Raw genomic sequence first — 16384 nt, 5'->3', positions numbered from 1 at the left:
AAATACAAAAAATTAGCTGGGCTACTCGGGAGGCTGAGGTGGGAGAATCACCTGAGCCCAGGAGGTCAAGGCTGCAGTGAGCCAAGATCACGCCACTGCACTCTAGCCTGGACAACTGGAGTGAGACCCTATTTCAAAAAAAACAACAAAAAAGAAAAACTAAGTATAATTGAGTGTTATATTGATTACATTAATCAAGCCATTTGCTTCTTTATACATTAAATTCTTATTTAAATCATATTTCAAAGCCATTTGGCTTCCTTCTTTTAATAGGGGTACTAAGACCTCCTAGTACAGATAAACTTTTAAAGGCTTTTTTTGTTTGTTTTGTTTTGTTTGTTTTGTTTTTGAGAGAGAGAGTCTTGCTCTGTTGCCCAGGTTGGAGTGCAATGGCACAATCTCAGCTCACTGCAACCTCCGCCTCCCAGGTTCAAGCGATTCTTCTTCCTCAGCCTCCCGAGCAGCTGGGATTCCAGGCACCTGCCACCAAGCCCGGCTAATTTTTAAATTTTTAGTAGAGTCATGGTTTCACATGTTGGTCAGGCTGGTCTCGAACTCCTGACCTCAGGTGATCTGTCCTCCTCAGCCTCCCAAAGTGCTGGGATTACAAGCGTGAGCCACTGCACCCGGCCAGCTTTTAAAGTTTTAATTTAGGTGATTATATTTTTCTGTTTTAATGCTAGGGTTTCCTTTATTGCTCATAACAATCTCATGAATATATGTTTTCCAGCAGTCACCAAGCTACCCACATTTACTCTGGCTAACAAATGGGAACAAAGAGCAAGATTTGAATCCAGGTCTCTTGGGCATCGGAGTTGTGCTCTTTCTAGTATCATTTGCCACCTCTTCATATAATTTTTTTTTGGAGGGGGAGATGGAGTTTTGTTCTTGTTACCCAGGCCGGGGTGCAGTGGGGCAATCTTGGCTCGCTGAAACCTCTGCCTCTCAGATTCAAGCTATGCTCGTGCTTCAGCCTCCCAAGTAGCTGGGATTACAGGTGCTCGCCACCACACCTGGCTAATTTTTTGTATTTTTAGTAGAGACCGGGTTTCATCATGTTGGCCAGGCTGGTCTCGAGCTCCTGACCTCAGGTGATCCACCTGCCTTGGCCTCCCAAAGTGCTGGGATTACAGACATGAGCCACTGCGTCTGGCCAATAATTTTGATTTAAATACATCTAAAACAATAAATAAAATTAAATGCCAAATATTTATCATTAGTCATTTATTCCAGGATTACTCTATGTGCATGGTGCTACATGCTAGTTCAAAATTCAACGAATTGGTCTAGTCGTCTTCAGTAAAGACTAAGACAGACTTTTCTCCTCAATGATTCTTTTTTTCTTTTTTAAATTCAGATTCAGCAAACATCTTTGGGGGCTTACTTTGTGCCAGACCCTAAACCAGGTGTTCCTAATACGTTACACTGTGAGGTGGTTTTTATTATTAAGATTTTACCAATGAGGCATGAATGTTAGAGAGGTAATAATATAAGCAATCATTTAAAAACATACTTGAACTTAGAATGTAGTCTAGCATGAATAGTTACAATAGGCTACAGTCATATCTACCTTCACTATCCTATTTCTGTTGAAAGGCAGTTTAGGCAGTAAAATAAACAAAGGTTGAGATCTGGTTTCTTTATTTTAACAGCTTTATGGAGATAAAATTTACATACCGTACAATTTACTCATTTGAAGTATATAATTCAGTGTTTTTTAGTGTAATTACAGAATTGTCCAACAACCATGTCTTCTGATTTTTGAACTGTTACTGATTTTTTTTCATTACTACTAACCATACATTTGAATAAGAAAACAGGACCATAATTCTAAAAGGATTTAGATTCAACCCTGTTGTTTTCAGATTTAGTTTTGTTCAACCAAAGTCCAATAACTTTCCCTTTTCAGTTCTAGTACAAAAAGCTTCCTTGACTTCCATGAGAAATGTTTGCTTACAGGAATGTTAAGCTGATTTTCATGTGTGCCATTGACAAGGAGAAGCTTTGGAATGTGAAATCCACTTCCGCATAATGTAATTATTTAAGTCTTTTGCAATAGATGTACTATAAAAGAGAAATCAAAGAATATATGCAATTAATACTTACTAAATATACGTTTTTCAAGTTAAAAAACAAAAATCCCTTGATAATCCCATTTATAGCCATTCTGAGTCCTGATTCACTAAGGAGATCAAACCTCAAGATATGGGTAGGATGCAGAGAAACCAGGTGCTGATCTCTTCTCTCATTGGCTTAACTTCACATTAGAAAGAATCATATTGTTATGATGGCCATACTTCCCAAAGCAATATGTAGATACAGTGCTATTCCTATCAAACTACCGTGTCATTTTTCACAGAATTAGAAAAAACGATTCTAAAATTCATATGGAACCCAAAAAAAGCCAAATCACCAAAGCAATCCTAAACAAAAAGAACAAAGCTGGAGATATCACATTATGTGACTTCAAACTATACTACAAGACTACAGTAACCAAAACAGCATGGTACTGATACAAAAGCAGACACACAGACCACTGGAATAGGACAGAGAGTCCACAAAATTATACACATACAACCACCTGATCTTTGTGACAAAGTCGACAGTAACAAACAATGGGGAATGGACTCCCTATTCAATAAATGGTGCTGGAATAACTGGCTAGCCTTATGCAGAAGATTGAAACTGGACCTCTTCCTTTCACCATATACAAAAACTAACTCAAGATGGATTAAAGGACTTAAAGGTAAGACCTAAAACAATAAAAACTCTGAAGAAAACCTAAAAAATACTATTCTGGATGTTGGCCTTGGCAAAGAATTTATGACTAAGTCCCCAAAGGCAATTGCAACAAAAGTGAAAATTGACAAGTGGGACCTAATTAAACTAAAGAGCTTCTGCACAGCAAATTAAAGTATCAACAGTAAACAGCATACAGAATGGGAGAAAACATTTGCAAACTATGCATCTGACAAAGGTCTAATATCTAGAATCTATAAGGAACTTAAATCAGCAAGCAAAAAACAATCCCATTAAGAAATGGGCAAAGGACATGAACAAACACTTCTCAAAAGAAGACATACATGCAGCCAACAAATATATGAAAAAATGCTCAGCATCACTAATCATTAGAGAAATGCAAATCAAAAAGTCAGTGAGATACCCTCTCACACCAGAATGGCTATTATTAAAAAGTCAAAAAACACCAGATGCTGGCAAGGTTGCAGAGAAAAGAAAACACTTATGCACTGCTAGTGGGGATGTAAATTAGTTCAGCCACTGTGGAAAGCAGTATGTAGACTTCTCAAAAAAGTTAAAACAGAACTATAATTCAACCCAGCAATCTCTATTGTGTATATACCCAAAGGAAAACAAATCATTCTACAAAAAAGATGTGTACTTGTATGTTCATTGCAGCACTATTCACAATAGCAAAGACATGTAATCAACCAAGATGCCCGTTGACAGTGGACTGGATTTTTTTTTTTTAATATGGTACATATACACCATGGAATACTATGCAACCATAAAAAAGAATATATCATGTTTTTTGCAGCAACATGGATGCAGCTGCAGGCCATTATCCTAGGCATAGTAATACAGGAACATAAAACCAAATACCACATGTTCTCACTTATAAGTGGGAGCTAAACACTGAATACAGATGGATACAAAGAAGGGAACAATAGACACAGGGGCCTGCTTAATGGGGGAGAGAAAGGAGGGGAGTTGGGTTGGAAGGCTCCCTATTAGATACTATGCTCATTACCTTGATTGGGGGTCCCCAACCCCTGGGCCACGGACTGCTGCTGATTCATGGCCTGTTAGGAACCGGGCCGCACAGCACCAGGTGAGCAGTGGGAGAGTGAGCGAAGCTTCATCTGTATTTACAGCCACTCCCCATTGCTGACATTACTGCCTGAGCTCTGCCTCCTGTCAGATCAGCAGCAGCATTAGATTCTCGTAGGAGTGTGAACCCTATTGTGAACTGTGAATTCAAGGGATCTAGGTTCTGCTATCCTTGTGAGAATCTAATGTCCGATGATTTGTCACTGTCTTCCATCACTCCCAGATGGGACCGTCTAGTTGCAGGAAAAGCTCAGGGATCACACTGATTCTACATTATGGTGAGTTGTATAATTATTTCATTATATATTACAGTGTAATAATAACAGAAATAAAGTGCATAACAAATATGATGCACTTGAGTTAGCCTGAAACCATCCCCCTCCCCCGTCCATGGAAAAATTGTCTTCCATGAAACCAGTCCTTGGTGCCAAAAAGGTTGGGGACTGCTGACCTTGGTGATGGGATCATTCTTACATCAAGCCTTAGCAACTAGTTTACCCATGTTACAAACCTGCACATGTATGCCCTGAACCTAAAATAAGTCACTGGAGGATCATAGTGTACTTAATATACTATATTATATAAATATGTGTTAAATATGCTTTATACACATACACACTCAGAATATATGAAAAGCTACTTTTGTTTTCAAAGTGCTTGTGCATCTTTAACTCAGTTGATGGTTGAAATACCCCCCTGGTAGGAAGGGCATATGTCATTATCCCCATTTTTGGTGGGTAAAATGGTATAACAGATGCATTAATTCAAGTCCTGTGGCTGACATTGCTGGAAAGTACTGGCTTTCTGCCTTATGGCCTGGGCACTTTCTTAAGCCTATACTTAACATCCATGCTTTGGTTTCCATACTTTGGCTTACCCGTGAGATGTGATATCTGTACAGGGGTATACCAGACCACTAACTGGGATAGCATTAAAGTTATTTGTAGTTTCTCTAACGCATCATTTATCTCATGCTATGCCTTTGCCCTTGCTATTTCTTCAGTCAAAATTGTTTTCCCTCTCCCTACCACCTCATGTCTTACCCTTCCTTCATCTCTCAGCTCAAAACCACACCTCTGTGAAGTTCTCCCAGTTACTACATGCAGACTTGGGCTTGCCCCGTTCTGTGCATCTGCTATACTTTGTATTAACTTCATATTACTTTGTATTAAGGTGAGAGCAATGCCCTTACTATTAGGTTGGTGCAACTTTTGCCATTAAAAGTAGTGGCAAAAACTGCAATCACTTTCACACCAACCTAATATGTTGTAATTGTACACTTACTGCTTATCATCCTGCATTAGACTGGGATCTCCTTGAGGGCAAGGATCTATATTAGATCATCTCTGCATTCCCCTCCATGGTGCTTGGCACGGGGCTGGTGGTTTTCTTGAATTCCTAGTGAATGTCAGGAAGGGATGGTGGTGATTACATAATGTCATTGCTTTGTCATCTCCAAGCCAAGGACAACAGTGAGGAGTTGCCTCCTTCAATAGCCAACCCTTAGCCAATAACACAGGCATTGGATGATGTGTGGTAGAGAAAAAGATTTAGAGATGAAAGATTCTGTTAGCACTCTCACTTAATTAGCTCAGAGAGGTCATTTAAGCTTTTTGAGCCTCAGGTTTCCTCATACTGTTGGGCAGTGGTAATGCCTAGACCACTGGGTTATTATGAAAATAAATAGAGATCTTGTATAGGAAAGTAGCTTGCAAACCGAAAAGCACTGCAAACATGAGAAATAAAGAAGAAAAGGTAATCTGGTAGGAAGAACATGTGCTTTGGCCTGAGGTGGGATTTTAAATCCAGACTCTGCTACTAATTATTTAACGTCCACAACTTCTGTGAGTCTATTTCTTCCCCTCTCAAGGGTAAATAACAACACTTTGGCTGCTTAGAGTAATGTTGTGAAGGTTAAATAGGATTCAGGCAATGTTCCACTGTGTTCCACCTGTGTTCAGCTTTTTCCACCCAGAGCTTTCAGATATTGTATGTTCCTACCTCTGCACCTTCTTTTCTGTGGCAGAATCAGTCCTTTGTACTCCAGAGAAAGCAGGCACCTACTCTCAGGCCGGGGAAATAAATAGTGAGGGGAGACCACCAGAGGAAGAGACAGGCTTCCCTGGCATGTAATCCCAGCCAGCCGGGATGTGCCCTGGGACAGGGCGGAGGCGCAGCCTCAATGTCATGTCACTGCACATTCCTAGGACAGCTGTTTCTGCGGCAGCTTCTTTTACCATTTCCTTTGAAACTTTTTATTGAAGTGGAAGCCTGAGTGTACAGATCACATTTTATAAATTCAACACACCCATGTAACCAGATCATTCATTCTTGTTGCTGCCTAGTATTCTATTTTGTAAATATACCACATCTTTTATTCTACAGTTGATAGGCATTTGGATAGCTTACAATTTAGAGCTAATACAAATGGTGCTGCTATGAGCATTCTCATACATGTTTTTGGATGAATATATACCCGTGTTTCTTACAGGTGTATACCTAGCAGTGGAATTGCAGGGTCATAAAGTGTGCTTATGCTCAATTTTAGTAGATAATACTAAAACATTTCCCAGAATTTCCCAACATTGACACACTCACCAGAAGTATTTGCATTCCAGTTGCTCCAGCATCCCTACCGGCACTTAGTATTATCTGTCATTTTAATTTTAGGAATTCTGGTGGATTTTATAATTTCATACATTTGGAAATAGAGCCATTCTCTTAGCCCCCAAAAGCTTAAACTAAACTTTTGTACATTCATTTTCAGGAATGTGCTCTCTATAAAACTGGGAAGTTGTATCAGATGTAAAGCCCCTAGTACAGTGCTTGCCACGTGGAAGGAAAATGACAAGTGATAGCCACTATTACTGTCACCATTATCATCATCACTAAATGCCATCTGTGTTCTTCAAGGGTGAGAGTAGGGCATGGTGGATTACAAAGGTGAATAAGACATATTCTCTGCCTACAAGGAGCTCAAGATCTAGTGGAAGAGACCAAGATTAGAAACAGATTTTGTTTTTGTTTTTGAGATGGGAGTTTTGCTCTGTTGCCCAGGCTGGAGTGCCGTGGCATGATCTCGCCTCACTGCAACCTCCGCCACCCGTTTTCAAGCAATTCTTCCTGCCTCAGCCTCCTGAGTAGCTGGGATTACAGGCACCTGGCACCAAGCCCCGCTAATTTTTGTATTTTTGGTAGAGACGGGGTTTCACCATGTTGGCCAGGCTGTTCTCAAACTGCTGACCTCAGGTGATCTGCCCACCTCGGCCTCCCAAAGTGCTGGGATTACAGACGTGAGCCACCATGCCCGGCCTACAAACAGATTATTATTAGACAACATGATAGCAATTTGAAGGAAAAGGTAGTGCTTGAGCTGGGACTTAATAAGGAAAAGTTCAATAGAAACAAAAAAGAAAAATGGCCTGGAGAAAACAGCAAGGGCACAAAACTTCTGGTGGGGGGTGGCAGAGTAGACAACGTGCTGGAAGAGAGGAGCTCATCTGAGGTTGGAGTGGTCATGTGCTATCTGTTATTCAGTGTTCCCATTCTTGCGGGGAGTCTGGGGCCGGAGCTGGTGACTGTGTGTGAAGTTACAGTACTCTGTACTCTGTTGCTATGCCCACTGCCACTACCTTTGAACTTTTCTTTTCCCACTGGGAAGGTGGACAGCCTCTTCTATTTCCTGGGATCAAAGCCTGTCCTGAGTACAAGGTGCTTGAAAACTACCATTGACACTTCAACAGCTGCAAAATAACACTGGTTGCAAGAATCCAACAATGTCTCTGCTGTGTGGTCCTTTAACTATTTATTTTTATGCTGGGACCTGGCTTAGAGTGTTCATTCTTGCATAGATCCAGGTTGCTTTGTGGTAGCAATTCAGGTTAATAAAATGCTCCTCTGCCCAATACCATCTGTAGGTGTTAATAAATGTTCTCAAGGAATTTTTAGGATGCTGAAGATGATGATCAAGATCTCAAAATCATTTCATTGATTAAGTACCTACTATGTGTCAGGCATTGGATACATAGGACAAAGAAGGAAGTGGGCATAGTGCATATCTTCATTGAATTGGTAATCCAATGGGAGATCAGACAAGTAAATACAGTGTGATAAGGGCTGTGATGGGCGGAGGCACAGAGTTCTGTGGGAACACATGGAAGAAGCACCTCACCCATACTAGGAGATCAGGGAAGGCTTTCTGGAAAAGGCTGCAGAAACCTGATAGCCTAGTGAAGAGGAGTAGGGAGGAAGTAATCAAGGCAGAGGAAACAAAGTGTTGGAGAGGCTGAACACAAGGGAGAGAATGGCTTGTTAGAGAAACTGGCAGAAGTTACTGGCCTGGAACAGAGAGAGCCTGAAGAGTTTTTACCAAGGGACCCATGGCAAGATGGAAAAGGGATTAAAGGAGGTAAAGACTGGCAGCAGAAAGACCAGTTGTAATAATCATGGTGTAAAAGACAAATAACCAATGTCCTCAGTACACTGACTTTCAAAATTCACTTATCTCTCAATCTGCCAAGCCAGACATCCTGGCCTCCCTAGAACCAGATACAATTACAGTCACATGTCTCTTCATGGGGATACCTTCTGAGAAATGTATTGTTAGGCAATTTCATTGTTGTGTAAATATCAGAGTGTACTTACACAAAGCTAGATGGTGTGTGTGTGTATATGCATGTATGTATGTATTCATATGGAAAACCAAATTCCCAACATCATTACTGAATATCAGTCCTTTCCCCTACTTCAGGAGTCCCCGGGCCCCAGGCTGCAGACTGGTACCTGTCGCGAGCTGTTAGGAACTGGGCTTCACGGCAGTAGGTGAGCGGCGGGAGAGTGAACATTACTGCCTGAGCTCTGTTTTGTGTCAGATCAGCAGCAGCATTAGATTCTCATAGTAGCATGAATCCTATCATGAACTGCGCATGTGAGGGATCTAGGTTGTGCACACCTTGTGAGAATCTAATGCCTGATGATCCAACCAAGATGAAACAGTTTCATCCCAAAACCATCTCTCCCCCCAACCCCCATTTCTGGAAAAATTGTCTTCTACAAAACTTGTCTGTGGTGCCAAAAAGGTTGAGGACCGCTGCCCTACTTGATCTGTAATGCCAGTGATTAGTGCTCTGTATCAGGTTTCTATGTACTTCATTATAAAATGGAGTCTCACTCTGTCACCCAGGCTGGAGTGCAGTGGTGTGATCTTGGCTCACTGCAACCTCCTCCTCCCGGGTTCAAGCAATTCTTCTGCCTCAGCCTCCCAAGTAGCTGGGATTAAAGCGTGAACCACTATGCCTGGCTAATTTTTGTATTTTTAGTAGAGATGGGGTTTCACCATATTCGCCAGGCTGGTCTCAAACTCCTGGCCTCAAATGATCCACCCACCTCGGCCTCCCAAAGTGCTGGGATTATAGGCATGAGCCACCATCTCGTATCTTATGGGACCACCATCATATATGCAGTCCATTGTTGACCAAAACACCATTATGCAGTTCATGACTCTTTTTAAAAAGTAAAGAAAAGTCCTATTTGAAAGAACTATTACATGCAAAAAAATCTATTGTTCCTATTACTCATGCAGATGGCCCTTTAAAGCCATGGTCCCCAGGTATGACTGTTACGTTCCTTGCCAGAAATAAACCTGTGCAAGGTGTACTCTCTAGTCTCTGTACGTGAAGTAAGAGTCATTCTGTGCTTGATGCTGTGTTTTGTGCATTCTAGATAGGAACTGAAGAGCTCAAAATGACATGAGGTTGAGCTGTTTCTCATTTAGGTTAGCTTGCTATGATTCCAGTAGCCTTTCTTCCTGCTTATCCAAGCCATTCATGAAAGCAAAACCCACACAAGATACAGGAGCTCAGAATAAAAGGGGTTCAAGTGGGCGTGTTATCTCCCACTTCCCCTACTAAGGTACAAAGTTATTTTTCTTTTTTTCACTTCCTTGGTAATTTTTTTTTTTTTTTTTTTTTTTTTTTTTTTACAAAGACTGGATACCAGGCATTTCATACTTAAGCCCTGAAGTCTGGGAATGTGATTTCTAACAATTTTATGTTTGGAGTTCTTAGGCTTGTGTTTACCTGCTTACGTAAGAGATAATTTTGCTTACAAAACTAACTACAGATGTGATCATTGCTATAGTATTCATTGTATTTTATTAAGAAATATTATGAACCTACTCTATGCAGTACTAGGTATGTGGAAGGGTTTCGGAAAAAAAAAAAAAAAAAAAAAGACCTGGTCCCTGCCTTCAGAAACTTAATTTAAAACAGAGCAGAATCAAAGTACTAATGCCACCTTTCTTCATTGTGTCATCCAAGGAAGACACAAGTAATCAGTCACAGCACTGTTTCCTACTGAAACCAGAATCAGCCTCAGAATCCTCCTCAACACAGCATTCCAGACAACCCATGAATAGATAATTCATCTTCCTGGTTGGGTGTGGTGGCTCACACCTGTAATCCCAGCACTTTGGGAGGCCAAGGTGGGCAGATCACAAGGTCAGGAGTTCGAGACCAGCCTGGCCAATATGGTGAAACCCTGTCTCTACTAAAAATACAAAAATTAGGTGGGTGTGGTGGTGGATGCCTGTAGTCCCAGCTACTCGGGAGGCTGAGGCAGGAGAATCGCTTGAACCAAGGAGGCAGAGGTTGCAGTGAGCTGAGATCGCGCCACTGCACTCTAGCCTGGGTGACAGAGTGAGGCTCTGTCTCAAAAATAAATAAATAAATAAAAATAAAACATTAAAAATTCATCTTCCATCCTTAATTTAAAAAAATACATGCATTCCCAAAACTCTTGGGTACTTGCCTTGGTTTTTATTGCTTGGTCTTTTGCTAGTTTTTAAAGAAATAACATGATTTATTTCTTTAAAAAAGACAAAGCAATATGAATATGGAAACCCAAGAACCTCCCAAGAAATGAAAATATGGTCATGTGGTTTTTCAAGAAGTTGAAACATTCAGTTCATGCACATAATTAGAGAAGCCCATTCCTATTACTTGCCACTATAAACACTGTTTTTCTTGGTTACTTCCAGGATGATTGTCCTTGTCCTTTATTATTTGTATAAACTAGTTCCAGTGCTATAAAGCTGTCAGCTGATAGTGAATAATAACCACATTTTCAAGTTTCCTGGCACCGGGGCTTCATTCATGGCTGCTCGGGTCACCTGCTTTGGTAGAGATCATATGTCTTCCTGGTGCTGACTTATTCAGCATCACCATCATTGATTATTTCATGGCCACCTGAGTCTTGAGCTGTCTTCTCAATCCACATGCTTTCCATAGGACTGCATCAAAGGCCAGAGTTTCAGCTATATATATTGATAAATCCCGAGTGTGTATAGTAAGACGACTCCTAAACGCTAGACCCTTAATTTCAACTGTTCATGGACACTTCCACCAGAGTGATTGGAGCTAACGTAAACAGCTAACAAACACTTGTGGCCAGAGGGTGTGCTAAGAGCGTTACAATCATTACTTAATTTAACCTTTCCAACAACCCTTAGAAGTTTTCACCCCTATTATACAGATGGGAAATACACAAGGCTTAAGGAATCAACCATTAGTAAGTGTTAGAACTAAGTCTGGAACATAAGACTATCCAAAGTTTAATGATATCTAATGGTATACACAGACCCTTCAATTTTGGCTTATACAAAATAAGAGTCATCCCACTCCTTGACCTCCAAATTTCAGTCTTAACCTTTAATGAGTCCACAACAAATGCCATCCTGCTGTCATACCCTCCTTCAAGGTCCACTAAGTAACCACTATGGACTTGGTGCAGTCTGTCATAATTTCTTACCTAGAATGCAATTCTTACTCATTCTTTCCCTCTTCCCTTGCACTAGGAGAGAAAAGCTGTATATTCCCCTTTTAGTTTATTTTCTACTACATTTATATTGGATAAAAAGATAGGACCTGAATGAGAAAACTTTAGTTAGGAGCAGGCATAGGGTTTTTCTCATTTACTCTTTTCACTTGCATCTCTAGAATAATGTCTTTTGTCTTCTTGTTTTCTAGGAATGTTTACCCTTGCGGAAGTTGCATCACTTAATGACATTCAGCCAACTTACCGAATCCTGAAACCATGGTGGGATGTGTTTATGGATTACCTAGCTGTTGTTATGTTAATGGTAGCCATCTTTGCAGGAACCATGCAACTTACCAAAGATCAGGTGGTCTGTTTGCCAGTATTGCCATCTCCTGTAAATTCAAAGGCACATACACCACCAGGAAATGCCGAGGTCACCACCAACATCCCGAAGATGGAAGCAGCCACCAACCAAGACCAAGATGGGCGGACAACAAACGACATTTCCTTTGGGACATCTGCTGTGACACCTGACATACCTCTCAGAGCCGCATATCCTCGCACAGATTTCGCACTTCCAAATCAGGAGGCAAAGAAAGAGAAGAAAGATCCAACAGGTCGAAAAACAAACTTGGATTTTCAGCAATATGTATTTATTAATCAAATGTGTTACCATCTGGCCCTTCCGTGGTATTCTAAGTACTTTCCATACCTAGCTCTTATACATACTATTATTCTCATGGTCAGTAGCAACTTTTGGTTCAAATATCCCAAAACATGCTCAAAAGTAGAACATTTTGTTTCAATATTAGGAAAGTGCTTTGAATCCCCTTGGACGACAAAAGCGTTGTCTGAGACAGCATGCGAAGACTCAGAGGAAAACAAGCAGAGAATAACAGGTGCCCAGACTCTACCAAAGCATGTTTCTACCAGCAGTGATGAAGGGAGCCCCAGTGCCAGTACACCAATGATCAATAAAACTGGCTTTAAATTTTCAGCTGAGAAGCCTGTGATTGAAGTTCCCAGCATGACAATCCTGGATAAAAAGGATGGAGAGCAGGCCAAAGCCCTGTTTGAGAAAGTGAGGAAGTTCCGTGCCCATGTGGAAGATAGTGACTTGATCTATAAACTCTATGTGGTCCAAACAGTTATCAAAACAGCCAAGTTCATTTTTATTCTCTGCTATACAGCGAACTTTGTCAATGCAATCAGCTTTGAACATGTCTGCAAGCCCAAAGTTGAGCATCTGACTGGTTATGAGGTATTTGAGTGCACCCACAATATGGCTTACATGTTGAAAAAGCTTCTCATCAGTTACATATCCATTATTTGTGTTTATGGCTTTATCTGCCTCTACACTCTCTTCTGGTTATTCAGGATACCTTTGAAGGAATATTCTTTCGAAAAAGTCAGAGAAGAGAGCAGTTTTAGTGACATTCCAGATGTCAAAAACGATTTTGCGTTCCTTCTTCACATGGTAGACCAGTATGACCAGCTATATTCCAAGCGTTTTGGTGTGTTCTTGTCAGAAGTTAGTGAAAATAAACTTAGGGAAATTAGTTTGAACCACGAGTGGACATTTGAAAAACTCAGGCAGCACGTTTCACGCAACGCCCAGGACAAGCAGGAGTTGCATCTGTTCATGCTGTCGGGGGTGCCCGATGCTGTCTTTGACCTCACAGACCTGGATGTGCTAAAGCTTGAACTAATTCCAGAAGCTAAAATTCCTGCTAAGATTTCTCAAATGACTAACCTCCAAGAGCTCCACCTCTGCCACTGCCCTGCAAAAGTTGAACAGACTGCTTTTAGCTTTCTTCGCGATCACTTGAGATGCCTTCACGTGAAGTTCACCGATGTGGCTGAAATTCCTGCCTGGGTGTATTTGCTCAAAAACCTTCGAGAGTTGTACTTAATAGGCAATTTGAACTCTGAAAACAATAAGATGATAGGACTTGAATCTCTCCGAGAGTTGCGGCACCTTAAGATTCTCCACGTGAAGAGCAATTTGACCAAAGTTCCCTCCAACATTACAGATGTGGCTCCACATCTTACAAAGTTAGTCATTCATAATGACGGCACTAAACTCTTGGTACTGAACAGCCTTAAGAAAATGATGAATGTCGCTGAGCTGGAACTCCAGAACTGTGAGCTAGAGAGAATCCCACATGCTATTTTCAGCCTCTCTAATTTACAGGAACTGGATTTAAAGTCAAATAACATTCGCACAATTGAGGAAATCATCAGTTTCCAGCATTTAAAACGACTGACTTGTTTAAAATTATGGCATAACAAAATTGTTACTATTCCTCCCTCTATTACCCATGTCAAAAACTTGGAGTCACTTTATTTCTCTAACAACAAGCTCGAATCCTTACCAGTGGCAGTATTTAGTTTACAGAAACTCAGATGCTTAGATGTGAGCTACAACAACATTTCAATGATTCCAATAGAAATAGGATTGCTTCAGAACCTGCAGCATTTGCATATCACTGGGAACAAAGTGGACATTCTGCCAAAACAATTGTTTAAATGCATAAAGTTGAGGACTTTGAATCTGGGACAGAACTGCATCACCTCACTCCCAGAGAAAGTTGGTCAGCTCTCCCAGCTCACTCAGCTGGAGCTGAAGGGGAACTGCTTGGACCGCCTGCCAGCCCAGCTGGGCTTGTGTCGGATGCTCAAGAAAAGCGGGCTTGTTGTGGAAGATCACCTTTTTGACACCCTGCCACTCGAAGTCAAAGAGGCATTGAATCAAGACATAAATATTCCCTTTGCAAATGGGATTTAAACTAAGATAATATATGCACAGTGATGTGCAGGAACAACTTCCTAGATTGCAAGTGCTCACGTACAAGTTATTACAAGATAATGCATTTTAGGAGTAGATACATCTTTTAAAATAAAACAGAGGATGCATAGAAGGCTGATAGAAGACATAACTGAATGTTCAATGTTTGTAGGGTTTTAAGTCATTCATTTCCAAATCTTTTTTTTTTTTCTTTTGGGGAAAGGGAAGGAAAAATTATAATCACTAATCTTGGTTCTTTTTAAATTGTTTGTAACTTGGATGCTGCCGCTACTGAATGTTTACAAATTGCTTGCCTGCTAAAGTAAATGATTAAATTGACATTTTCTTACTATATCACCTTCTTTGAGGGGTCTTAATTTACTTTGCTTAATTGGTGCAATATTGCTTTAACTCAGTTCACTAAAGACAGACACATCAAGTCCAAACTTGTAAATTTAGATTTGCTGAAATACTGATTTATTTCCTGTTTTAATTTAAAGTGCCTCAAGTAAGCACCTCTCACAATAGTTGACTGGTACTGCTGCTTCTGAGCACCTCATGTCATAGATTTTATACTCTTACAGACTTGGAATGCAGTAGAGGTATGTGGATTGTTAGGGGTTTTGTTTTTTAAGAATAAGTAACAAGAAATAACACATTTCTTAATAATAGCTTTTTTGACATAGTTTGGAGTTCTGATTATATGGTACATTTTTCTACCAGTAATATAGGGTTGCCAATAAATAGAAAATGTTTTCTAAAAATAAATTTTATTACAACAAAATAAAAATTTTAATGACTTATTAACACAGCCTCCAGTATCACCACCATTTGGAAGATAACACAGAATCACAAGTATCATTTAATTTCTTGCCCTTTTCAGTGTTGTTCTGGTGTTGGTGGGAAAATAATAGGAAATGTAGTTCATTGGGTAGGGAAACTCTTACCTTTCCGTATCTTAATGACAAGCTGTATTTTCTGTGTTTTTATGCAGCTAGGCGTCATAGCCAGACAAATGCTAGGAGAATACACTTTTTAGATAATGATTTCCTTCTTTATCTAACTGACCAGTGTCTAATCAATCTCAGAAAAATCCAAAAAATTCCCTGCCACCTGTTTAGGTATTAGTTGGCAGATGTTTCATAGGCCTTCTACAGGACTCTTCAAGAGAATAGAACAGTTTGGCACTCTGACAAAGTAGTGTCCTCTCGCTACAAAACTGGACTCACTTAAACACTGGACTTTTGTCACTTCTAAGCACAGCTTGAAGGATTTTGCAGGTAATGGGCAAAGATGGACTCATATCTTTGCTTTCCTCCCCAGAACTGAACTCTGGGAGTCCTGGTCTGTGGCCAGTGGAGGTGAATCTTTGCCTGCCATAGAGCCTGTGAATGCTCTGAGAAGTATTATCACAAATAGAAAAGGCTGTATTCCCTGTAGCTGAGTCAGGAATTGACGCTGGCTCTGGCACCCTGGCCATTCCTTCTCCTCCTCAAAAGGCTTGAGGTAGGGGACTAGCTTATTAAACATTTTTTAAGCTTAAGTTTGAATAATCAGACAAAAAGCAGTGGCATATTTTCAGTACAGCAAATTCTTTTCTATGCATCTTCCAGTTGTCTCAGCATTCATTAATGTATTCATTAGTGTTAATGATGTACCCTGGTGCCTGTTTAATACAAGGAAGTAGGGATTCAGTGTTGAAATAAGTTCTGGCTACATGGAGGTTTATATAGCAAAGTAGAGAAATATTAATTATGTAAATAATAGAAGTGTTTAATTACAATTATAGATGGTGTAGGTCAGGTGCAGTGGCTCACACCTATAATCCCAGCACTTTGAGAGGCTGAGGCAGGAGGATGGCTTGAGCCTGGGAGTTTGATTGAGACCAGCCTGGGCAACATAGCAAGACCCCATCTCTACAAAAAATTTTAA

General features: G+C 40.4%; 1 protein-coding gene across 5 annotated transcripts in view; it reads left to right on the top strand.

Moving 5' to 3' along the window:
* Positions 1–14806, top strand: part of LRRC8D (leucine rich repeat containing 8 VRAC subunit D) — a 115171-nt gene extending 100365 nt beyond the window's left edge. For 4 of the 5 annotated variants that reach the window (XM_034930734.3, XM_055116282.2, XM_055116283.2 and 1 more), the window contains one exon: positions 11874–14806. In XM_034930734.3, coding sequence (XP_034786625.1) covers positions 11876–14452 — 2577 coding nt within the window. In that variant the 5' untranslated portion in view covers positions 11874–11875 and the 3' untranslated portion in view covers positions 14453–14806. Of the gene's footprint in view, positions 1–8599; positions 8671–11873 lie in introns of all 5 variants that reach the window. The other variant, XM_057302968.2, reaches the window with a different exon arrangement.
* Positions 14807–16384: the final 1578 nt, after the last annotated feature.

This window comes from Pan paniscus, chromosome 1 (assembly GCF_029289425.2).
Source record: "Pan paniscus chromosome 1, NHGRI_mPanPan1-v2.0_pri, whole genome shotgun sequence".
Lineage (NCBI taxonomy): Eukaryota > Metazoa > Chordata > Mammalia > Primates > Hominidae > Pan > Pan paniscus.
The sequence above is the reverse complement of the archived record's forward strand: the minus strand, read 5'-3'. Positions and strand labels throughout refer to the sequence as shown.